At 39.0% G+C, this 26,704-nt stretch overlaps 1 protein-coding gene across 1 annotated transcript; it reads left to right on the top strand.

Annotated features, from left to right (window-relative positions):
• The first annotated feature begins 1,516 nt into the window (after positions 1–1,516).
• On the top strand, positions 1,517–10,929 carry rerglb (RERG/RAS-like b). The gene is made up of 5 exons (XM_085282964.1): positions 1,517–1,741; positions 4,954–5,010; positions 5,746–5,819; positions 7,230–7,378; positions 8,221–10,929. The coding sequence occupies exons 1-5, from the start codon at positions 1,690–1,692 to the stop codon at positions 8,504–8,506; spliced, it is 618 nt and encodes a 205-aa protein (XP_085139090.1). The 5' UTR covers positions 1,517–1,689; the 3' UTR covers positions 8,507–10,929.
• Positions 10,930–26,704: the final 15,775 nt, after the last annotated feature.

Here is a 26,704-nt window from a genome sequence, read left to right as displayed (position 1 = left end):
ACACAGAACAAGATCAAATAAATAGACCTAAAATGCCCAGAATGAACCAGCAAGAGGGTCAGTGGATACAAAAATGCTGTTGTAGTCTGAAGAATATTCATTGTTGTTGGCTGGAGTTAGTGCCTGTGAAATCAAAGCTATTTCAGGGTGATTTACAGGCTGTAAGTGTCACATTTTGTGTGAAGGCTGACACTGAAGGAGATGGATTGTTTGTCTGAATCAGTTTCATTGGATGTGAGGAGTATGACTGATGCTTCAATCAGTGTTTTTATTGTTGCTATATTGCTTCAGTACTTTGAGCTGTGCAGCTGATAAAGTGTGTAACTAAAAATCAGCAAAATGTTTTCCACATCATATCACTGCCATTCCTTTTCCCTGAAACCAAAACAGGAAAACATCAGAGTAAGCATGGCAAGAAGGTAAATCATGGTTTATATGGAAGGCCAGTCCTGGCAGAAAAAATAGGTTTTTGCTCTTTAACTAAGTTTCCTTAAGCTGACTAACCACAGCAATAAATAAATATGAATCATTCTTCAGTCACAGTTACAGAATGGGACAAAAACAAGTCAACAATAAATGTGAAAAATCAACAGCTCGTGCACCGCAACCCCATTGTTACCTATCATACACTCACTCTTCACATGTCGCTAGTCATATGATCCAGTTATAGTGTCCAATCAGAACAATAAATCAACCTTTCGTGAACAAAGCAATATGGGACTATATAGAACTATGTATACTGTATGAAGAGAAAGGAAATAAACCTGTTAACCCCCCCCCCCCCCCCATCTATTATTTTAATTTATATGGCACTGATGTTCCCTCAAAGTTAGTTTCTCTTGTAGATAAACATTATGTAAATGGTATTCACAGCAAAAGCTTTACAAATATCAGCTACAATGTGTTAAAATATAAAACTGTAGTTTTGAGTTTTCTTCACAATTTTCAAAGCATTATCACTTATCATTATTATGATACTTATCATTATTATGATACTTATCATTATTATGATAAGTATCCTAATAAGAGATTTTCACTCAACATTATCACAGGTTTTGTGTCATTTATCTTTAAAAATATATTTTCAGTACCATGTAACTCGTTGAGTTTGCTTCTTGTAATTCTATATTTTCTTATATTGACTATTTCTTGGCAAACAAGCATAACTGGCTTCCATACCATTATACCATTACCCAATGAAAAATAGCACTAAAATCCATAGATGAAAGCAAGTGCACAGTTAAAATGTTAAGAGAAGGACCGCCACAATAGGTTTAGTCAGTCATGACCTTTGAGCAAGCTCTGCATAGGAGGGGGCAGAGACAGAGAGGAGAAATGGGTCCAAGAGAGGAATGAAAGAAGGAAAACAGACAGACTGAGGGGGAAAAAGAGAGAGCGAGAGAAAACAGACAAATGAGAGGTGCGTGTGAGAGAGAGAGAGAGCGCAAAAGAGCTCCTGGCAGAGAGACAGAGACCAAAGAGGAGGGTGCTTGTTTTCCCCACTCTCCTCTGCCTCTGGTTTTAAAATGTGAAACAGCTCTTTGAAGAGAAAGAGAGGGGAGGGCAATCATGTACTTCCACTCTGCTTCAACGATAAGGAGTGTTTAGTGAGCTGAGGCTAACCTAAATACCAAACGCAACACAGAACTGCAGCTAGAGATACAGCTGAGGACCTGACACAACACAGGCATGAACGACATCAAGCTGGCCCTACTGGGAAGCCAGGGGGCTGGGAAATCAGGTAAGTACTTGAGAGTGATTTAGTGATCTATAAGGGAGAAAAAGTGTCTCTTTATACTTGTATCTCAATAAAAACTGTAAAAACTGTCAAGACTGTTGACAAGGAAGTTATGATGCCTTAACTTCAAACCACCTCATTTAACTTGCTTATTTTGCTTATTACCTGAATTTAAACACATGTCTCTGCTAATGTAGTAGTTTGGCGTGTTTTATCATCATTTTATTTTTTAATCAATTGGTCAACAAATGTCATCAAGTTCTTAATTTTATGGTTATATGCTACATTGTGTTGTTTTTGCTTAGCTATCAGTCAAAAACTCAGTTTACAGTACAGTGCATAAGATAACTGGTAAATCAGAGTTGGTATTTGTTCTTGAAAAACTGATAATTAAATATTATCAAAATTGTTGCTAACTAAAATTAAAAACAATAAAATGATAAAGTGACAAATTGTGGCTGATTTAACATGTTTGAATTTCCCCTCTCAGACATTCAGTGTCTCAGTTATATTAAATTTAGGGCTAAAGATTTTGTAATTATTATAGAACATACACAATGTAGCTTAACACACTTTTCTGAGGTGAGCTAAAGATTTTAAAGAATGTGACTCACGGCTCTATCTCAGTACGATCCTGCTCTGCATAGTTTGGGCGAACTTATCATGGTCTTCATCAAAAGAGACGCTGGACAGAATTATGTGCATAAATACTTTAGAGAGGTTATTACATATGTGCTCTAAACAGTAATGCAGATGTGTAAAACAACAAAAGCTCTCCATCATATAATGATTTAACAGCTATTTAGTTCAATTCGGGTGTCTTTATATTGCACCAAACCATAACAACTGTTGTGTCGAGGTACTTTATAATGTAAAGAGCTGACAGTATTCTGAAGAAAACCTCAACAAGCAAGCAAACTCCTTTGAGCAAGATTTTGGCAACAGTGGAAAGGAAAAGCTCCCTTTTAACAGGAAGAAAACTCAGCAAAAAACAGGCTCAGGGAGGCGCTGCAATCTTCTGCGATCTGAAAAGAAGTTTTGGTGGTTTTTTGTTGTTGTTTCTAACTTTCCAGTCAAACATGATGATACTGCTGAGACTGTGAACTATCTGAGATCTGTCTATTTTTTCTTCTACCAAAGGAAAGTGTAATTTCTGGATAGATCTCTTGATTGCAATATGGTAACACTTGAAAACATGTCACTTTAACCACAAAACAAGTTTTGTTTAAAATTTTTGAGGGCGTACTTTTTAACTAGCCAGCCATGGAGCATGAGAGCTGATTTTTGATTCAATTCAGTTTTATCTATACAGCTCCAAATCACAACAAAAGTAACCTCAAGGCGCTTTGGTAGACCCTACAATAATGCATACAGAGAAAAACCCAACAATCATATGATCCCCTATGAGCAAGCACTTTGGTGACAGCGGGAAGGAAAAACTCCCTTTTAACAGGAAGAAACCTCCGGCAGAACCAGGCTCAGGGAGGGGCGGAGCCATCTGCCGCAACCGGTTGGGGAGAGAGAAGGAAGACAGATTTTTGTTCTTGTAAACTTTGACAAGAAAAGGTGATTGAAAAGTGTGATTAACTATGAATATTCCCACAGAGCCCAACCACAATCAATTCACAGAGTGGAAAAATCTCTTCTTAGTGTTTCTTGACACTTCTACAGGCTACAGCTAAAACTTAAATCAGAGCTAAGCAAATCACCAGGGTACCACCAGGTTTATGCTGGGTTCATGTCATACCCTTAATGAAAACAGCAGAAATGACTGGGTGCGTGACTATTATGGTGCAAGTACAGCTCATTCAGAAACACAGTAAACAAAACATAAACATTAGGTTGAATGATAGCAGAAATTAGTATTAATTAATTGCATGTCACTTTTTTTGGCATGCGATTTTAACTGTTATTTGCCGTCCAGGAAGAGTGGCCTTGAGAAATGAAAAGTAATTATTTTTAGCAGTGAACACTTCCAAGTTTGAATAAACATGTTTCTCTTTTCTTCCAGCATTGTGTGAGCTCTGGTTTTGCATTACATAACCAAAGACAACAGTGGATTATTGGCTCCATTCACTGAGGTTTAACTAAACTAATAAGACCATTTCTCCCTCCAGAGATTATCTGCCTTTGTTTTAAAACTCCTCAGTCACAGGGCTTAGTTCAAGGCTGGACAGAGGAAAGCACAACATGTTTTATCAATAAGTCAATCGGCCTGCTGCTCCACCTGTGGTGTTGTTTAGAGTGTAATTTGATCTTGGCTTTCACTGACTTTGATGTGTCGCAGTGATAGTTTGTTATCTTGTTTTTTTGCTTGTTTTTTTCTGTGTCTATTTTAAGTTTCATGTGTCCATATTGGATCATTTAGTATTTTTTATGGGTTCTTCGGAGAACCAGTTCATGCAACCATACTTCAGTTCTCCTGTTTGGACACACTTCAGATTGGATTTTTAAGCTCTTGTTAAAAATGCTGTCTAGGAGAAAGCATTACTTATGATTCTGCTTCTGTCTGTGAGAGGGTGGTTCAGACTGTACTGTACAAACCTTTTAAAACAATGGGACATGGCCATTCTTGGTGCTTGGCAGTGAAGCAGAGCCGTTACCTTGGTGATGCTGTAGCTTATGGAAGCTGTATGTGGGTGCTTGAGTTCATTCGACATGTTTTTCTGCTCCCTTCTGCTCTATTTGTTGCTTTCAACACGTCTTTTATCGTTGAATGTATCTTTATGTGACAATGGAACCAGGACAATTCCTATTGTGTTAAGTCCTAAGTGTTGAATGTCCACATCCATGTTTGTGTGTCACCGTGTCCTAACCTCTGTACAACCCCTCAAGAGGCCCACTATTAGGAGCAAGCTTCCAGAGTTCAGCACTTGAAACTTCAGCCTTTAATTGAAATTGATTGTCTTGTGGGACCAAAACTGGCCCAGTCAGTCAGTTTTATGTGTAGCTTGCAGTGTAGAGGCAAAGCACAGGCTGGGGGGGATTTAACTATTCAGCTTGCCAAATATGCACACAGACCTTCCAGGAAAGCCGTGCAGCGTTCTTTTATGTGGGGCTTCAGTTTCATCGCTCCAATCCTGGAGACATTTAACACGGTGTTGTGCCTGCTGGGGTGAACAAGGCTCCCCCACCCCCTTCTTCACTGAGAGGGATGAGTGTGTAATGATGCCATGATTCATTTTATTGTTTTCCATTTCATCTCCTTTCTCCAGCTGTCCTCGTGCGCTTCCTGACCAGACGCTTTATTGGTGAATATGCCTCAAATACCAGTAAGTGTTTCCAGATTTCATATAATGGCACTTTGATGAGGTTTTGGTCTAGAAGATTGCTCTCATCCACTTAGAGATGCAACATTTTCACCTGTGCATTCATGGACAAGGAAAATATTGTTCTTTTGGGTAATAAAAATTTTGCAGGCAGGTAATGTAGACAATCCTCTCGTGTAGCTGTTTTGACACAGCTTCCAGTGTTTTAGCTCAACATTTCTGATAGTATAGTTGGATATCTAATGGATTTGTATTTTTATACTATTTTCTATTTGTATTTATCATAAAGATGCTGTTATCCTATATCCTTTAATGTAATGATGTAATTGTGGTTTTCATTACCACTTTAGGCATTGATGCTTCTAGCTCTGCTAGCCGTGATTACAAGTCATGAAGTGAATAGACATGGAAAGTTAAAATAAATAACAATAAAATCAAAATATATACTTGTGTATGTATGTCTGACCCATCACAACTTTTTAATTATGCTTGATACACTAGCAGTCCAGTTCCTGTAAAACAACAACAACAAAAACAAACTTTGTAGTAAAAGTAGATTCGTGACAAATTCATGGTAGGTAATGTTAATACCTGGTAATAGATTTGTGTCTTGAAAGTCTTACTAAAAACTGATGAAAGTCCCAAACACCACATTTTTGACATGTTCCATGTGTAATTTTGACATCCATCAATAATATAATATAATAGTTATTTATGCATTTTGTATCTCCTCCACAGACTCTTTGTACCACAAAAGACTGTCGATCGATGGCAGGCAGCTGAATTTGGAGGTTTTTGACCCCTGCTCTCAGGTAAGACTCTTGTTTTTAGTATTAACAGAAATATATTAGAAAAGCAGAGCTGCAGCAGGACCACCAACTTTTCCCGTTGTTCTTCTAACATTTCATCTGGAGGACCACCGACAAACCACTGACAGGAAACAAACCGAAAAAATGAAAATCTGACACTGATGAGAATAATGCCTTTTCAAGAAAATTCACCTAAACTACTCATAAAGAAAGTCAATTTTTACATTCTTGAGTAATTTTGTTTGACTGTCGGGCCATAACCAAAATTTGGTTTGCCTTCATCTATCTATCATCTATCTATCAAAACAGTGGTTTGTTTTCAGGCTGCTGGAGAGCTGCCTGTGGCTTAGCTGTGGTTATGTGTTCACTTAGAGTTAGCAAGTGTGGGAATATAAGGATTTATGAGAGTATCCTGAGGAGATGAATGTCCCTTTGAAAAAAAGGGGAGCCATATAAACCTCTTACTTCTCATTCAACAAAACTAAAGACCTGAGAGGGACTTTACTACAATGTTAGTGTTTTATTGGAGTACCCTGGCTCAGGAGAACAAAAACCAGTCATTGTCTTTGTCATTTAGACCCCCTGTAATATTGCTGTCCCATAAGGAACACAGAGTCACAATCCAGCCCTTCTGACCCAGACTGCATTAAAAGAAGTCAGTAAAGACAAAAGGTTTAAAATTGGGTTTTATAGCACTCAGGTGTGTCCCCAGGCCTCAAGCCCTTCTTACACTGTTTATGTCAAGGTCACAAGCGCTTGTAGGGTCACTCTGAATTTATTTACTGGTGTCACTGATATTGTTAAGGCACCACTTTGAAATGCTTTCTGGTATTAGTGACTTTCAGCTGCTCACTTGTCACAGAGGGTTGCCACAGCAGCTCTGTGAGTTTCCTTTGGCAGGGTTTTACACCAGATGCATTTTCTGACACTTTCCAAAAGGGATTTGTATCTCTGGATGGAACTGAACCAGCAACCCTCCGCTTGCTGAGCAAATTTGTAAACCAATACGCTATGGATCCATAAAAGGAAAGTGTTTCAATATTACAGGTATGAAAACTAACTGTAAGATGCTTGATTAGCAAAAAGAGCAATAAAATCAAATCTGTATAATCAATGGGAAGACAGTAATGCCAATGTGCATTTGTCAAAAAAGTATAAAAGCAACTCAGTTTTGCTCAAAACAGGGAAATAAAAATACAAATACAAGGTGTTTTCAGCATTGGAACACATCTATAGAAATAATAATGGTATCCAGCTATATTATTATAATACCATCCATAGAAAGTGACACAGTGTAAAGGATACAGGCTCCAACTCTTTTTTCTTGCTCCATAGGAAAAGCAACCCAGTTGGCACGTTGATTCGGGACAAACTGGATGATACCAACATAAAAGCACATGCTCTTCTTGGCAGGGTTCGGAGGCCAGGTGTATACTTGAAGAGCCAGTGGACTGGGCAGATGGCTTTGTGGTGGTGTACAACATCAGTGACCGCACTTCCTTCATCAATGCCAAAAACATCCTGCGGCAGATTCGGGAGACACGCATGGAGAACTGCAAAGGGTCAGCAGAAACTTAATAACAGATGCTGCTGACATATAATGGATGTTTGGATTGGTTGTTATTTAACAGTAATTCTGGGTGCTACAACAATGCCTGTTTTGAAATGGAGGCAAAATCCTACATTCAATTCTACAATTTCAAATGTCAGATGAAATCCTCGTGCAAAGAATCAGTAATCAGAGGTTTAAAGTAAAGTGGCAAGTCCGGAAAATGATGTACACCCACTTGTCCATATATAGTAAAGTGCTATATAAATACAGGCCATATGAACTGAACATGCTGCAAATGCTCCAGGAAAACAACAAAACAGAGTATCTGTGCCCTAGGTTCTTTGTAACTGGACATGAATCTACATGCACTTTTGAATTTGAGGAATGCTGGGAGTCCTGACTGCCCTCCTACAAACTCAAACTCATAAATGATTCATGATTTACAGGGATTGCCAGCGCAGGTGTCTGATAAATTTAAGCGTGAAAAAAACAAACAAACAGGCCATCCACATCTATCAGGCTGCCTGGCAGCATGCCAAGGCATCCTGATAACATGGAGGGAAGAGCTGTGTAGCCTAATGACAGGTATTTGAGAATAAATATAGGTGTAGATCACAAGTGGAACTGTTGGATTGTGTGAATGTAAATCAAGCCCAGCTAGTCGAAACATCTGCTTTACGCTCAGAAAGATAGGATAGGTTGCTTAATAGCCAAAATTGTTGCAATGTTGTTGCAAAAGCACTCAAAAGCTGTAAAATAAAACACATTTGCCTCTGCATCCTCTTCATATTGCTATCCTCAGTCATCTTGCAGGCTGATGGTGTTAACGCCTCCCTGCTGTCTTTTTTTCAGGGAGATGGATGTTCCTGTTTGCCTGGTTGGCAACAAGCAGGACCTCTGCCATGCTCGTCAGGTGCGTGAGGATGAAGGCCGCGGTCTGGCGCAAGAAAACCGCTGTAATTTCCAGGAGGTCTCAGCAGCCGAGAGCTACCAAGACATTGCCAACCTCTTCACACAGCTCATCCGGCAGGTGATGGAGCATCTGAAGTATCGCGCTGACAGACGACGCTACAGCGGCTCAAAGTCTATGGCCAAACTCATCAACAATGTTTTTGGCAAGAGGAGGAAGTCCGTATGATGATCCCAGTACAGTTAGCAGCTAATCGGACACTGAGATGTCCCTGCTGTACGTGGCCCTTAAGGGGATGCAACCTTAATGTGTTGGGTTTGATGTGTGATGTGTTGGTCTATACACTCAACAGAAAACTGTTGAGTGTATAGACAATGATAGAAACAGTGAACCTCTTTATATCATGAGCAACATGAGTGGTTGGTGGAAAAATTCAGACGGCCATAGTTACTAAATTTACAGGCAAATATATATCTTGGCAAAGTTTTGTTTTTCCTTTGGTTATTTTGACTTTGCCTTGGGTATGTTTCTCTGATGAAAGGGCCAAATACAGTGAGGCAGTCAAAAAAAAGCAGGTATGTTAAATAGAGCAACACTATACAGGAGAGGGAAGCATAAAAAGATATTTACTACATACACTTTTTATTCTTTTTCTCTTAATGTGTATTAACTGAACCTTTGGTGAAATGCCTACTTTTTATATTTAAAGGACCTGTGTGTAGTACCAGCACCTAGAGGATAAAGATTGCAACTAACTGAATACCTGTCACTTTCTAAGCACGTAACTAAACCTAATTTGGCCTCCAAAATAGCCTCTCTATAGAAACAGTTCCACTTGTCCATCATGGGCTGCTATAGAAGCATCAATATGAGGAGCTATGTGTAGGAGCACTTGCTCCCTGTATAAATATGCAGAGGTGAAAAAACATGTTTATTGTTAATTATTAGACCATGGGTTTCCAATCACTGACTGTACTTGGTCACACTTTCCAAAAACAGATCGGATCTGGCTGAGAGACTGAAAACAGACGTGGAACGTGAACATATTCCACAGCAATCAGCAGCTCTTGCAAAAATTGTTTAGTTTGTTTTATTTTAGTTGTTTTAACAGTTTTTAATACTTTACATAGCTACGGCTACTTTCTAAGCAAAATTTCTGTCTGATTTATTGGTGTAGTTTAAACGTATGAAAAAAGGTTACCTTAACACTTCTTATCTTATTCCAACAACACAACATGGGAGGCTGATCAGCTGTCTTTTATTTGTCGAAAGCTTGCACTGCATCACCGACTCCTGCATCAGTACAGTGTAGGCCAACAGTGATGACACTGAATGAAACTTTCAACACCATATTGCATGCCTTCATTTTGTGACTGGTTCAGTTAGCTTTACTTTACCAGAGTATTGCCCCTATAGTTCAGCGTTGTGTAGTCTTTTGCTCAGCGTCCTTTTATACTGGTATAATATTTCAGAGACAGTATAATTGATGTATATTCTCATAGTAATGCCACTCTTTGGAAACCATAATGTTTTATTTACTGGATCACTGAACTGTGATTTGTAATACGCATACTGTGTAAATCCTCTGATTGTCTAATACATAATATGGTTTATTTAACAGCTCCTGCTGTATGAACACTTAGTTTAGCTGTGGTCATTATCACTAAAATGCTGAACGTTACATTTAACACAATTTATTTAGTTGAATGGAAAAGTCCAAAGACATGAACAGGGTTAGGTTAACTGGCGATTCTTCTGTGTTAGCTTTGGAGTCTTGAGATCTGTCCAGTGTGCACCCTGCCTCTTCCCCTGTGATAGCAGGGATAGATGTGTGCTTTCTCAGATTCTCAGGTCTTTTTTGGAGATGATGAAGAAGATTATAATACTTAGGGTAGTGATATGTCAAATACAATCAGTGTGTAGTGTGCCTTGGCTTCTCGGTTTGCTTCATTGGCGATGTGTGGTTTAAAAAGACGAAACAACACCAACTTCACAAACCAGCAGCTACATCCATCAGTGTCTGTGCCAAGTGAGAGGCATATACCTATATCAGTGCATGGCTGTGTGGCTGTCTGGCCTTTAACTGACACTCGGACTCTTCCTATGCACCCTTTAGTCTTACTTTATTGTAAAGGTGGAACCTGTATGTCATATGTTGTTGTATCCTGTTTGCTTTTAATGACAGATAAGATAAAATAGTATTTAATTGGACTAGAAAATAATGCATCTATTACAAGGTGATATCAATTTTAATTTAACATTGTTATTGTTGCACATTGTACTCAGCTTCGGTTGTATACTGTATGTATTTTGTATAGATTCAGTATCTTAATCTTGTATTTATTTGAGTTAAAAAAGAAAAGAAGAAAATGCCCTAAAAACTTAACACCATACTGTAGAACTAACACATACCAAATGAGGCCATGAAATTTATTCAACAAAATGCTGTTTTTCTTCTAAAGAAAAACTTCTTCTCAGTTATGTCACCATGATTTTTTACAGAAGGAAAGCACTGTGTATCATGAAAAATATCTTCATCTATGCAGTTTTTTGTTGATGAATGCTCTTTTTTGTAAATGCTGTAAAAACACTGGTTATTCCAGAGGAAATTAAAGTTAAACATTGATGGCTGTTTTAGCTCTTCACGGGGACTGCTGTTTCGCTTTCAGCTTAATTTTAATTAGATGTCCATGAGAGAGGGCATTACTCTAAAGCCTTTAGTAAAAAAAAAGAAAAAAAAAGAAAAGAATTTCCTGTGCTAAAAATAGAAAGACTAGAGGCAGAGCAGTGAGGGGAGAAGCTCCATTGTTATGCTGAATTTTAGCCTCTTAAACAAAGCGACGCTCCCTCACGTTTCCACTAGATGGCAGTACAGATCACGATGACGATCTGGCCTTGAGTTTAATCATTTCCTGCAGATCATTATATGAATGAACCTTTTAAATACAAGCGCGTCCATGCTCACAGGTGTACACACGGGTGCTCACACACACAAACTACACCCTTTTTGGCTCCTACCTCAAAGCACACTGTGCGCTGTCGATCTTACATGCTGCACAATAATGTTTAATATTTAGTATTTACTGTTATATTCCCATATATCATCGTGATGTTGTTTATTATGTTGCTCTTTTTTTTCCTTCTGCTTGTTTTCTCTTTTTTCTTTCTCAACAGGTGATCCGGGTGATTGATATATGTATTTTTTGTCTGTTTATTTTGTTTATTTTTGTTTTTTGCCCTCTTCCCCGCTGTTTTTCTTTCCCTCTTTCTTTCTCCCCTTTCTTTTCCCCAGTCAAGTCTGTCCCGTATTTAGCAAGTGAAAATAAAATAAAATAAACAATAAAAAGTGAATCAAATAGACCATTACAGCAAGGCTGTGATGGTCTATTTGGTAAAGTAAATCCGTTGGGCATCTTTCTTTGCCTTTAGACAATAATTCTGATGGCAAAAGAGCCAAACGGGACAGGCAAAAAATAAAAAGAATAAATAAAAACAATAATTTCTTGCCCAGGGGAGGCGACAAATTTGTACACAAACCAGATCGATAGTTTATTTATTTATTTACTTTTTACAGCAGAAATGTCCTTTTTTTTAAAAAAATTGTTAAGGGAGGAAATACACATAGTAATGTAGATGCCATAAATAATAGCTGTATTCCCTTAGTATTCCACTGTGATGTTTTACTACTGAGTGGCAAATTTAAGGAAAACCAATATAAATAGACTTTGTTAGATGTAATTTGTGGTGTCTGAAATTCTTTTCAACATGTGAGGGAAAATCTGAATTCACTTATAGGTGTTTTTCGTTCTGACTGACTCATTTTTTATTGCTCGTGTCTTTAAGTACCACATATGAGTAAGAATGTGTATGCTATGACCCTGAGCTATTCAAAGATGTACGAAAACAAATGCAATTACCCAGATAATACATGAATGGTACCCAGGTACAAGTGTGTACCACTAAATAAGAGGTAGAGATGAGATACAGTGGTATCTGTAATACTTGAAAAATATAAATTAGAAACTGCTTCATTTGCCAATTAATGTTATGTAAGGAATTTGCCTTTGATTTCCTTGACAGAGCCTCTCAAAGAGGACACTGTTAACATTTCTTGTTATGAAGTCAGTCGAATGATTACAAACCCAGAGGAAAGGAACATTTCAAACTCTCTGCTTTTTTCAGCTGTTTTCTTCTAAATGCACCTCAGAGGTTTGGATTGTTTTTGTTCTTCTGACATTCCTTCTTCTCATTTTGGCCCTTCGTAAAAAGAACTAAAATAAGCTGAACGTTGCTGTACAGAACTTTGTCTAAAATGAGCCTTTCTTCAGATAACACCACATTGTTATCCTGAAACTAGACAGGATAATTAGTTTGACCATTACTTTGTCTTTTAATCCTTATTTCTCCAGATTTCAGAGAGCAGGTCAGTATCCAGTTATCTCAGAATAGAAAAATGATTTCTTCCAGAGGAGACAAAGAACAGGCCTTTGTGATGGTCGCAACTTTCAAATGAAATGCTGAGATGTGAGTCAGCATTATATGCAAAGACCACAAAGAGAAGCAAAACATCTGCTGAGTGATGCAAAACAAGGGATCTGGAGACACAAGACAAGCTGAAAAAATAAATAAATAGAGATATAGAAAAATAACCTATACCAAGGGATGCAAAGGGACAAAAGAGTGATGCAAAATGTTCACAAAAGGATGGAAAATGATGACAAAGAGAGTGATAAATACACTGACCTGTAGATCTGTGTCAGCGATGGAGAGGTGAATAATGCTGGAGAATTTGGGTAATAATGCCCCTGTGTAACACGTGGCTTTGAAGCCACCCATCTGGAATTTTCCCATAAACGAATCTTACTTACTTCAAGAAATAATCTAAATAAAAATAAATAATAAAAATAAAAAGGTATTTATTTACTTTACAATTCGTGCCAGGCCAAGAAAACTCACACTACTTATTAGAGCTATATTTTAAATACTCATCATCAGCTCAGCCAAGTAAAATCAGGGCTAAAGCACAGATAGATGAAGATTACATCTGTTAGCGTTTCAGAGTTGAAGTTTGAAGTTTCTGAACAAATAGTTTCCTCTGATTGTTCGGTAACCTTTTGCCTCACCACATCCAAGCAGAGGATATTTGGTGAAGAGCAAACAGAAAGCTGTGCAGCCTCCTCACAGTGTCCGTCATTGCAGCACAGGAGGCAAATGAAAGCCATGTCTCTGCACGAGTCTTTTTGATACAGCTGTTTGGGATCAGTGAACATTTTTCCTCATCAAATATCATTTCGCTCCATTGTGAGGATATTTCCCGGACACGTTTATACTCTTAGATAACCACAGGCATTCTTTTACGCCCAAGAAAGACTGCTCCCCCCCACCCCCTTCCTAAAAAAAAGAAAGAAAAAGAAATCATTTGACGCACAGGAAGTCATGAATTTTACATTTCGAGCAGCAGCTAAAGCTGTTTGTTTTGAATAAAAAAAAGCAGTGGTAGGCAGAAACAGCTCTCGATGTGGCAGAACAGAAGAGAAAACGAAAACAGCCCCACCTACAGAGACTCGAAGCAAATCTGAGGAAAAACACATCACAGTGCCTCCCACCTGAGTTTGACTGACAGGTAATTTCTGGAGAGAGCAGTGCAGAACACAGTGGACATTAGAGCTTAATAACAACAAAGGTGTCAGAAAAATGCAGATTGAGCAAAAATAAAGTGTAAATGTGCGAAGGTGCAACATCCCTTTCATACAAATTCTAATTTTATTCAATCTTTTCATCTCTCTCCCCTCTCCTCTTCTGACTGTCTCATTTTTTTCTCTTTTTTCCAGAGAAATGAGGAGCGCAGACAAATGGAGACAGAACCTCCAAGCGTGGCCTCGAAGCTTCAGGTCAGTGATCTTATTTGGCCCCTGTGCGGAGGAAGAATTGCTTTTGGCTCGGCCGTGGACAACCATCCGAACCAAGGGGATTGGATGCTGCTGGGACACCCCAAGAGCCAATCAGAAAGGCCATCGATCAGTTCCCCTTAATCTCACAGCTGGTGAGCACATCCCCACTCCAATCTAAAAACCGACAGCTTAGTCAGAGTGACAGGGGATTGGCTGTCTTCCAAAGATTTGAACCTCTAAGGAAACAGATCCACATTAGAACAGAAACAGGTGGTACTTCACTCACCTCTCACCACCAAACTATCTGGCTGGAATAATTGGCTACAGAAATAAATAGAAGTGAAAATGTTTTGTCAGACTGTTCTTTAAAAAACAATTAAAATGCATATTGATGTGGTAGGCTGATATTATTTTTTAGGAGTAAAGCTAGTTATCTTTATTCAGACATGTTTTCTCTTAAGATGTTTATGAAAACAATAATTTAAGTTGATTGAGCAGGACTCAAGGACAATATTTTTCTTCTTTTTCTTTTTTTTGCCATGTACTGTGCACTGTGTGTCAGGCTGAATGAGTGCACACAGTGATTGCTTGATGAATGTATGTGAAGAGCTTGTTTCTAAAACGAGACATCTCCTATCTGAGAGAATAGAGATACAAAAATTTAAGGTTAGCTTTGTTGAAATGAGTCTCCTATTTTCATATCTTTAATGTATGGATAGATAATACGAATGAATGTGACATTTTTATGCATCAAGGACAGAATAATGAAATCCTTTTCACATCATCTGAGTTGTTAATGGTTTATTAAGGTATCCTGCTGTCTCCTCTTACACTAAAATGATGTCCTGCTGTCTGTGCACGAAATACTGCTATGCAAGATGTTCACATCTGCCTGTGCTAATGATGCAATAAGCTTAATCTAATGAGATATTTGATATTACTTCAGTATCAAATAGCCTCTGACTCTTTGTGTCAGCTCGATCAGAGCTTCCATGTAAAATTGCATTACAGTGAATAATAATAAAAAAAATCACTAGTTGTATTGCCTTAAACAAAGATCTTTATAGACAGAAAAACATGCAATTTTATGTATGCTATGTATGAGTAAGTCTGCGTAGGTGTATATGCAAATACAATACATATATATGTATATAGTATAGTGCACTGCCTGGATTGATTACAAGAAGGCCTATGACTCGATGCCCCACACCTGGATCCTAGAATACCTAGATCTGTACAAGATCAACAGGACCCTAAGAGCCTTCATCAGGAACTCAATGGGAATGTGGCGGACAACACTAGAGGCCAAATTCATGCCAATAGCTCAAGTCACCATCAAGTGCAGGATCTACCAAGGAGATGCTCTGTCCCCAATGCTGTTCTGCATAGGCCTGAACCCCCTCAGTGAGATCATTGACAAGACTGGCTACGGATACCGACTACAGAATGGAGCAGTTGTCAGCCACCTCCTGTACATGGATGACATCAAGCTGTATGCCAAGAGTGAACGCGACATTGACTTGCTCCACACCCCAGGCTATACAGCAATGACATCGGAATGTCGTTCGGACTGGAGAAGTGTAGTCGGATGGTAACAAAGAGAGGGAAGGTAGTCAGAACTGAGGGGATCGAACCATCAGAAGGCAACAATGCAGACATAGTGGACAGCTACAAGTACCTGGGGATCCCACAGACAAAAGAGAACCACAAAGAGGACGCTAGGAAAGCTGCAACCACCAAGTACCTGCAGAGGGTCAGGCAAGTCAGCTGAACGGTAAGAATAAGATCCGGGCTATCAACACCTACTCCCTGCCCATGATCAGGTACCCTGCTGGGATAATAAGCTGGCCAAAGGAGGAGATAGAAGCCACTGACATCAAGACTAAAAATCGCCTGACCATGCATGGAGGGTTTCACCTAAAGTCCAGCACCCTGAGGCTGTACGCTAAGCGGAAGGAAGGAGGCTGGGGACTGTTGAATCTCAGCACCACAGTCCAGGATGAGACAACAAACATCCATGAATACATCAGGAAGATGGCTCCAACCGACCGCATGCTCAGTGAATAACTCAGGCAGCAAAACCCCAAGAAAGAGGAGGAACCATCATGGAAGAATAGGCCCTTGCATGGTATGTACCACCGGCAGATAGAGGAGGTGGCTGATATCCAGAAATCCTACCAGTGGCTGGACAAAGCCGGACTGAAAGACAGCACAGAAGCACTGATCACGGCAGCACAGGAACAAGCTCTGAGCACAAGATCCATAGATCCTGGGGTCTACCACACCAGGCAAGACCCCAGGTGCAGGCTGTGTAAAGATGTCCCTGAGACAATCCAGCACACAAAAGCAGAGTGCAAGATGCTAGGAGCACTAGGGCAGTAACTCCCAAGCTAGGCGAGTGGCTCCAGAAGATCCCAGGAACAACATCCAAGATCTTGGTCCTTGATCTTGGCAGTCCTTGGGACAGCTAAGATACTGCGCAGGACCCTCAGGCTCCCAGGCCTCTGGTAGAGGACCTGAGCTTGAAGGATAGACCGCCCGCAGGGGCGAGAGGGGATTTTTTTGTGTGTGTTTGTGTTTTATTATTTTAATTCAGACTTCAGGAGACAAGCCTGCAGCTCAATGAGATGACATCTTTTGTATTACAGCCTCAAATTGCACAACACATGATACGCAGACACACAGATGCAGCTGAGCTCGTGTTGCTAGACTAAGTGACTTTAGTGCCAATGATAACAAGCTTTTCTCGCATTGGACATTTGATTTGACAAACACAGATGTAGCTAATGTTAATGATTGTATCTCACTCATGCTTTGGAACAAGATTTGTTGTTGTGCTGGCACTGCTGGAAAGTACAGTTAATTATTTGCACATTTCCATTTCAGAAGGCTCTACTGAGACCCAGACTCCTGAGTAGACCCAAGAGTTTGGGCTTGAGTCTACTCTTTTTAAAAATTCCTCATATTTACTGTAATAAATGGATGGTATTAATACTGGAACAGTGGATTTGATACCAAGATACTATACCAAGATCTTTTAATCTTGTCATCCTTCCAAAATATAGATATTCTACTCTGCCTTTAAGGCAATGTAACTAGATTATATGTGTTTAGGCTACTTTTTTTTTTTTTTTTTACTATATTTAAATATATTAAAGCATTTTGCAGCTGGACAGGGCAGCTTTAGATTCCTGGTTTACTCAAATAGAGAACAGACATATGTAAAGAGACATACGCAAATACATTGTATTACAGCTTTTCCAAAGCAAAACTGGAAAGGTTTGTGCTTGTACAACTGTTGTTGAAGTTTTCTTGCCAAGTTTTAGACTCGCAGATCAAAGAGATACCCTTCAAGTGTGACAGGCTGCATCTGTAGCAGAGGAACGCTGCCCAAACACTTCTGAAAGTGGGAAAGATTCTTTCCAACATATAAGCCATGGAAAAGGAGCTATTCAGTGCTGGCTTTGAAGTTATTTGAAATGGACAGTGTGGTGAAAAAGAATTTGTCCCCTTCCTGATTCCTTCGTTTTCTTCTTCTTCTTCTTTGCATATTTGTCACACTTAAATGTCTCATATCATCAAACAAATTCTAATATTAAACAAAAATAGGTAGAGTTTTTAAATGACTTTGCTAGGAGCTGAGTTTAATTTCACTAGCCACACCCAGGCCGATTCCTGGCAGTCTTTCACGTTGCTGTGGAGAAAATCTGGCCCACTCTTCTTTGCAGAAGTGCTTTAATTGAACCATACTGGAAGACTTTGAGCATAATCGGCCAGTTTAAGATCAAGTGTTTCAATTGGATTTCAATCTGGACTTTGACTTGGCCACTCAGAAACTTCCAATTTATTTTTGTTTTTTTGAGTCATTCAGAGGTGGACTTGTTGGTGTGTTTCGGATTATTGTCCCGCTGCATAACCCAAGTGTGCTTGAGACACAGGGCCCTGATGGACGGACATTCCCTTTCAGGATTTTCTGGTAGTGCAGAATTCGTGGTTCCATCAAATATAGCAAGTTTCCCATTTCCTGAAATAGTAAAACAGCCATCACACTACCACCACTAATTTTGATTGTTTGTCACGTGAAAGACAAAAAGGTAAGACAAGACTGATGGAGTGGCAGAAAGGGAACAGAAGAGAAAAACTCTACAAATTGATCTTAGGTGTTGGAAAACAAAACCAGGTCATGGATGTAGACTGGGGCAAAACACAGAGAAGAACAGATTTGAGGGTTATGAGGTTCGATTAGAAGATGGAGCAGGACTAAGAGATTCTTCTGGAAGATGCAGTGGTGCTCAACAGTGAAAGTGAATCCATACTGGAAGGCGAACTGGTTGTCGGGAGTTTGTCAGGAGGGAGGTGCTTGCTACTTGTCTGCTTGTGACAAAGACCCTTTCAAGATGAGAAGCTCAGGAGTAAAAACTATCGTCTCTAGGGAGGCATTGGACTGAGAGGCAGACAGAGGTCCAGTGCTGGCAGACCCAGGTGGAGTATGAAGTAAGACTATCAGAGTAGGTGAAGAATGTCAGAAGGCAGAATTCAGGAAATCTTTTAACCTCTCTGGTGAAGTTTCATCAGTCCAGCATTTTTCTGAGCTTGCTGATGCACTCTTCTCACCATTCCTTCTTTATACCACTCATGGTTCAGTAAAAGGACTAGATGTTGTAGTCCCTGATAATGCATTGCTTTAAATGCCGAGAATCCTGAGGGATGGCTGTTATGAGGAAAGGCAAAGCAGAAACTTTACCAGCAGCACACATCGTTGTGTGCCTCATCTTTCGGTCTTTTACCCAAGCTAATCTGCCACTTTTTGGGGGGATTAGAGATCTGATCTAGATGATCATATTAAGATTTGGGACACATCGTCAGTAGTGGACCTTGGATTCATCGGGTGGAAATGACTGTATAGAACCATGAGCAAGTACTTGAAATGTTCCAGCTGCTTCTTCAAAGCAAAACTTGAGTCTGCAGAGTCTGTGACTGATCAGTGCTTTGATTGCTTTTTCCATTAAGAAATGAAATCATCATTTAAAAACTTCATTTTGCATTTACTCGGGTTATCTTTGTCTAATATTAAAATTTGTTTGATGGTCTGAAACATGTAAATGTGACAAATATGCAAAAAATGTGAAAGCAGAGAGGAGGCAAATACTTTTTCACAGCACTGTAATATCATTGTGGCATTTCTTTTGGGTTATGATACTTGAAAATATGGACTGATGGTGCTCTCATTTTGTGGTTCCCCTGATTCTCTGCATCTGTTTTTGATGTTATAGCGGATGTAAAAAAAAAAAAAAAAGTACTGTAGTACTTCTAAAATAAATATTCGGAAAACTACCTGACCTTTTTAATGAGGTGAGAGTGTCCTTTAAACATATCATCCTAACTTTAACGACTTTTCTAAAAAACAGAATGTCAGTTCTACTTTTAATTTCTTGTGATTAATATGCACAGTAAAGTGTCAAAAATGTTGTTTACCCCTGGGCAGGATGAAACACCATCTGCTGAAAAATATGTAGAGAAAGTGAGTCAAATGCCCTCATTGCTCTTGAATTGTTGAGACAAGAATCTAAAAAACACTTTTTAAAGTTGATATTCACTTTTTGCTTTGAGGCAAATCTTTTATGCTCTGTGTACTATAGATAGTCCTTTCTCAACAATATCACTATTAATAATAAACACCATATTCTTTTCCATTTCCACACATGGATCCAAACACATGCTTTTATATGCATTGTCTTTTTGCTGACTTTGATATGCACTGCCCAAGTCAATGGTGAGTTGCCTTTAACCTGCATTCCCTCTAATGGAGAGCAAATCCTCTGGTTTTACAAAGAAGTTTGGTTTCACAGAAGTCTATGGGGAAAAGACCACAAGGATCTGTGTTGTCTGACCTCAGTAAATGTATCGTTTCAGTGGCCACTTTTAAGTGTTATTAAATACTGCATAATGCTCATCGTGTTACAGTCTCAACAGAGTCAAAGAGAACAATCACGAAGGGTATCTTTTTTCCTTACCTTGTGGTTGAGAAGTATGCATGAGGATGTGAAGTTCCTAAGTTTCTCACCAAGAAGGTAGTGATGGATAAAGTACTCTGCTTGAGCTCAGATCAAAAAAGCATTACAATGGGACCTCACTAAACATCCATCCATTTATCCATCCATCTATTATCTTTTGGTTATCTAAAGTTGTGTTGCAGTGGCAGCAGGCTAAGCAGGGTATTCTATATGTTGTTCATTCCAGCAACACTTTGCAGTTTCTTTTGAGAGATACTGAAGTGTTCCTAGGGAACAAGAGATACACAGTCACTCTAGTAAGTGTGCAATGGGACAGACCAAGAAAACCTCAAAGGTTGCCAATCGGATGAACTACCACACTCTTTCAGTCATTTCCCATGTCTCATGAGCACAGGTGAGGGTTGGAACGTTGATGGACTGGCAAATCAAAAACTTTGTCTTTCTGCTCCATTCTCTTCACCACAGCAGTCTGACACTGCTGACGTTGCACCAGTCCAACTAATGCTCTGTTTTCCTATGACTCATAAATAAGAAATACTTGAACTCCCTCATTTGAGGCAGTGCATCTCCCCCAACTCACAGAGAGAATTTCACTGTTCTGTTGAAATCTAAAACCTTAAAGCTTTTGATGCTTCTCTCACTACTAGACCAATCTCTATACCAAGCAGCCTTAAATGTTGACTGTTAAAAAGACCCAAATTGTCAGGTACAAGATGACATCTTAAATTTCCTATGATGGAGCAGTGTTACTCGGATTCTGCTCAGGCACAGCAAAAACCTGTTATCAGCATATAGTTCGGTGATATTTATTTAATTTTATAACAGTGTGATATTAAAAATATTTATTTGGTCTCCAAAAATAGGTTTTCTCTTAATCAACACAAATTAAACCTGATTACACATCTCTGAATTGGTCGGTCCTTTATTCACAATATGACAATAAACACACATATATTTGTGATTTCTGCATTTGATCCTGAGATGACCTGAATGCAGCAGTCACAGAACTTTCTGGATGAGTTTGTGAGATTTACTTGCTTTGTTTAAAAGCACTTTATGTCCTAAAATCTGAATTTCTTTGGCAGATTTCCCCATCCAGCTCAGCCAAGGAATCAGAACAAACAAGCTTACTCTCAGAAATCTAACCTCTTGGGAGTCCAGGTGCAGCTCTGTTACAATCAGCCAAGCCTGTCTGGTAAAGCACTTTGCTTTGTGTAAGAAATATAAAAATGTTAGTGTTATCGTCCAGTTTCCAAGAAATTCATCTTGCCATTTTCACATACTTAAGTGGAATTCAAGGTACCACAATCGTGTATGCTACCGGGAGTGAAGGACTTGGGTAACCTAAACAGCATGCATGCATTCAGTATCATGGGAAGGCTGGAGCCTATCTGGAACACAGAGAAAGATAATCATTCACGCTCACAGGCAACGGGGAGAACATGAAAGGCCTCACCAGCTGCTTGACTCAAACCCAGGACCTTCTTGGTGTAATGAAAGAAGGCGTTAAAGAGTGCTAACCACTGCACTGCCAGGCCACCCTGCTAGCATAGAGTTGTTAAAAACAAAACAAAGAAAAAAACCCACCAACTGCAGAGCAGTTAGCCCAATGATGAAAGCACTGGGTCTAAGTAGAATGCTGACTGGTTAGGCAGAAGGCTTGAATATGACTATTTTCTGTTGTTGGAGCTAAGCTAAAGGACCAACAACAGCACAAACGTAAAAGCTGACCAAAGACTGCTTTTTTCAAGATTTCTGACACCGCCCCCTGGTGACAGCACACAGCTACAGCATGTGGATGTGAGTGCAAAGCTCTCTTTACAAGCTCTGTAAAGAAAGAAAAGCAAAACAAAAAAAATGTGGTATGTGTATTGTTAATTAGTTCTGCTAGCATTAAATAAATATTTGATTTTAATTATTCTATTTGTCATGAAAGTTTATTTTGAACAACACTTCCACAGCTTTTTGTTACGTTACTATTACTCTTTAAATGCTGATTCTAGCTGCTTAACATCTGCACTACAACCAAATTTACATGATGCCATTTAACACTGTCACATTTTTAGTTTAGCATTTTATTAGAATGCAAATTTTGCTGGTGGAAATGGTACTAGCTTTGCAGGTGTAGCCCGGGAGCCTTTTGCTGTGAGGCTAAATGCTGACCACTAAGCCACCCTGCTGCAAAATAAATATAATGTAGAAATTTCTCCTAGATGATTTCATGAGAAGTTATCGGAATAACCAAATAGACGCACCATGATTCATCATAAATGTATACAAAAGATCATGGAGATCTATCAAATATCTGCTGCTATAGTTCATTTTGGACCAAAGGGTAGCTTTTCATTTAGCGACTGGAAAAGCTTTTGCTTCTATAAAGAGAAACGTCTATGATTTGTGTACACAGGTTGGTTCTTTTAGATTTTGTTTAAACATCCGACAAAGTTACACATAAAAAAAATACCTTCACAGCACAGTAGATGTTTGAAAATTAGCCCCAAGCCTAAATAACCCTTGTTTTTCCTCCTTTACATCTGAAACGAAAACACAGCCTGTGGTTTCACATACTGAACTATATACAGCATCCCACAAAATGCAGCAGCTTCCTGGTATTCCCTTCTCTAAATTCGGCTTTTACTTTTAAAAACTGTGCTCCCTGCAGTAGCCCCTCATGGCATTATATATGAAAACAGCCCTCCTAAAAAAAAGCATTACCTAAATTTGTATCTGCCCTTTTCACACTGAAGGCAGGATGGCAAGCTGTAGCAGATGGCCAAAAGACTTCCTATTTTCACAGACTGCTAATTAGAGCCCTAACCACAGCTCACCTTTAATGTCAGCCACAGACTGCTTTTAGTGCAATTAGCCTAATGGGGTCCGGGCCTGTGAATAGCCTGTAATATTTAGTAAGGGCCAGGCATTGCACTGGAGTTAGTGTATGTCAAAATAAAGGACAAAAGAGGTCTAACACATCGCAGAACCATTTATTACAGGAACTGATGGAGGGCGAGACTGTAACCGTGATTACCCAGAGAAACTATTTAATTAGATGCATTAATAATTGAACTAATTAGCTCCCATGTGTCTCGCAAATGAAGAGGGAACCTGGAGCTTCACTTGCACCACATCAGCTGATTAATTAGTCTGCTGATCGTTAGCTGTCTTGATGGCCTATATGCGATCAGATGAGAGGGTGGATAATGAGGAATAGTCGGTCGATGGTGCTGGTTAATTAGTGTGACCTGATCCAGGGGCCATGTTAGAACAGTTGTTGATGCCACAGCTTCTAATGAGGAGGATTTAGGGCCGGATGATCTATTTGGAAGCAGGCTGCAGTGTTGTTTGTGGATTTGGATGTGTACCAGCCTTGATAACCCCTTTGAAAATCACTACATTTTTCCAATAATCTGTCTACAGGCACTATGTCCAAATGTTCAATATTAACTTTAAATAATGACCTTCCCATGCCCTACTGTATTTCTATTCATAAAATTTCAATATAGTGACTTACAGCAGGTCTGGGACTTAAAAATTGCCTTTCAAGGCTATTCACAATTCATCTTTTGCATTTATATAAGGAGAAAATTGAATGCAGTAGGCTTATGATAAATCTATTTTAGATGGTTCCATAGCAAGAATTCCTATAACTACTGCGTCTAAATGTCTTAAAGATTAAATTATTCACCTTAAATAACTTATATAACATGTTCTTATAAGGAGGTAATATTATCAGTCTATTACTGAGGTTGCAAAGACATATAAATGCTCTACAGCATAATTAAAGTATCACATCATCTTATAGTATTAATCAAGACTGTGCATTATGCCAGAGGAAGTTGCAGGACTATCCAAAACCAATTTGTTGTTCTTAGTGATGTTCTTAAATGGCTTTAAAAATGTGTTTTCTTCAAATGCCTGCAGTATGATTCATGACTACATTGAGTTTATTGTCCTATAACTGATTCACAATATGACATCTCTTTCAATACTATAGTATCACAAATAAATCAATCAGTTCTTTATCGAACGCCTTCGTTTTAAGATTCTTTCTCATGTTGTAAAATCATTTAAAAACAGTTTTCACAGGACTCTACGCTGTCCTGTGAAAAACTGAGTCCACCCCATGATTCAGTGGCTTGCAGAGACATCTTTAGCAGCTGCAACTTGAAGTAATAATTTTCTGTATGACTTTTTCAGTCTTTCACATTGTTGTGGAAGAATTTTTGCCCAATCTTCTTTACAACATTTCTTCAGTTCATTCAGGTTTGTGAGCATTTGTTTGTGCACAGCTCTCTTAAGGTCCCCAACAGCTTTCAATTAGGTTGAGGTCTGGACTTTGACTGGGCCATTGCAACACCTTGATTGTTTTTCTTTTCCCATTATTCTGTTGTAGAGTTGCTGCTGTGCTTGGAATCATTGTCCTTTTGCATGCCCCAATTTTGGCCTAGCTTTAGCTGTCAGACAGATGGCCTCACATTTGACTTCACAATGCTTTGGTATACAGAGGAGTTCATGGCCAACTCAGTGACTGAGTGCCAAGGTCCCGTGGCTATGAAAAAGCCCACATCATCTTCTCTCCACCAATGTACTTAACAGTCAGTATGAGGTGTTTGTGTTGATATCCTGTGGTTGGTTTTCATGCTGTGCATCAATTAATATCTTCATTTTGGTCTCCTCTTACAAGAAGTCTTGCTGAGAACTTTGCAAACATAAGCTAGACAAGGCTTTCCCCCTGACAACCCTTCCAAAACAAGCCATATTTATTCAGTCTTTTTCTAATTGTAGTGTCATTTTAACATTTAACATGCTAACTGAGGTCTGTACAGTGAGATGTGGCTCTTGGGTTTTTGCAGTTCCACTTAACATTGCATGGTCTGATCTTGGCGTTAAATTGATGGGATGTCCAATCCTGGGAAAATTGACACCTATATCAAGTGTTTTCCAGTTCCGAATAATCTTTCTCACTATAGAACGACGGACTTGAGATTATTTGCAAATGGCTTTATAACCCTTTGCAGACTGGCAGCAACACTGTCGGTTAAGCAATTGCTGATGTCTTTCTTCCTTCTCATTGTGTTCACACACCTGAATACTACAGTCCAGCAAACTGCCAAAACATCAGCTAAGTTAATCAAGTGCATTTAATTAACAGCATCTGGCCACAACATATTCTCTTCATTTTTAATGACTCCTTGCTTACGATATCACTATTATACTCGAGGAGTCAGAAGGTTATAGCAGCCAGTCTGCTGACAAATGCATTGATACATTAGTATGATAGCCTGGATAGGATCTGAGCACTTTATTTCATTAATGTTACCATGTGTATCATATGTATGCGCCACAGAACATTTGTCTGCATGCAGCGGCTCTATTCCCCACCAGTTTGAGAACCACTGCTTATCACCTATTAACAACCTGTGGTAATAGGTTTGCCAATTAGGTCATTGTGACCTTTAGCTGATGTATATTTTTATGGTTTTTGCTTAATATTTCCACATTGGGCTGCACTACCAATTTCATTGTCAGTTTTAGCTAATTTCTAGAGCTTAGATTTCCTTAAAAAATCGGCATGTAGCTTTAGGTGAGCCTACTCAAGCCCTAAACTCTTTAGTAGACACACCTTTGTTTTAATGTTTTTATGTCATACATGCTGATCATAGTCTCACGGGGACCCAAAGTATGATCATTACTTTTCTGGCATGGTCTATGCTTTTTGTGTTCTATTAACTTCTTAATTTTCCCACAAGGTCTTGCTGTATGTAATTGCTCTATTATGAAGCTTTCAGCTACTTTATTGCTCTTTTATAGGTTCCAATTTCCTGTCATATTCATGGAAGACTGAAGGTATAGACAAGCTTTTTTATGTGATCTATATTGGCATCGCCCCCACTAACCTACAATCTCTAAAGCATTACTAAAAATCTCCAGAAGAAATGATGTTGGGCTTTTAGCAGTTTAATCATGTTTTTATTCCATATTCCCCTGTTCAAGGCCATCTAAAATGATGTATTCATTTCGAAACCCGGAGTCAATGCATTAGGGTATCTTTTTAAGTATTTCCTGATTATGGCATCTGGAGATTTAATCACCTGTGTGGCTATTTCGTTTTGAAAACTGTATTACAGATACCTTTCATGGTATCTGTAATACAGTATAGTCTTAGTCCGAGCTAATCTATTACCTTTAAAAAACACCCCAAGTACATTAATAAAGGATGAACACGTTGAACAGGCGCGCGCCTGTGCACGTTCGCGCACAAAAAAGGCTCTGCATCTGTCGTGCTGAAAAGCCACAGCTTTGACTACAGGGCGCCCTGGAGATAATTGGTGTCCTTGGAGTTGAATAAGCTCATTTTAAAACACCTCAGGCCCGGGCTGTCCTGGTGTGTGACTGTGTATTGAATAATTGATTTGGAGAGGGAGGGGGCGGTTACTATCAGATCTGAACATAATGACTTTATATAATTAGCACGCAGCGTTAAAAAAACATTTGACTCTGGGAGTTTTTTGCAGTGAGAG

Source organism: Mchenga conophoros, linkage group LG7 (genome assembly GCF_057382185.1).
Source record: "Mchenga conophoros isolate Kocher_MC1m ecotype Shallow Benthic linkage group LG7, M_conophoros_male_GT1.1, whole genome shotgun sequence".
NCBI lineage: Eukaryota > Metazoa > Chordata > Actinopteri > Cichliformes > Cichlidae > Mchenga > Mchenga conophoros.
This window is presented reverse-complemented; position numbering and strand designations above follow the sequence as displayed.

Bases quoted from the DNA above. Each gene is read 5' to 3' on its own strand.
- rerglb (XM_085282964.1), top strand. From the start codon at position 1,690: ATGAACGACATCAAGCTGGCCCTACTGGGAAGCCAGGGGGCTGGGAAA. The intron at 1,742-4,953 runs GTAAGTACTTGA...TCCTTTCTCCAG, and splicing joins CCAGGGGGCTGGGAAATCAG to CTGTCCTCGTGCGCTTCCTG. The intron at 5,820-7,229 runs GTAAGACTCTTG...TCTTCTTGGCAG, and splicing joins TTTTTGACCCCTGCTCTCAG to GGTTCGGAGGCCAGGTGTAT.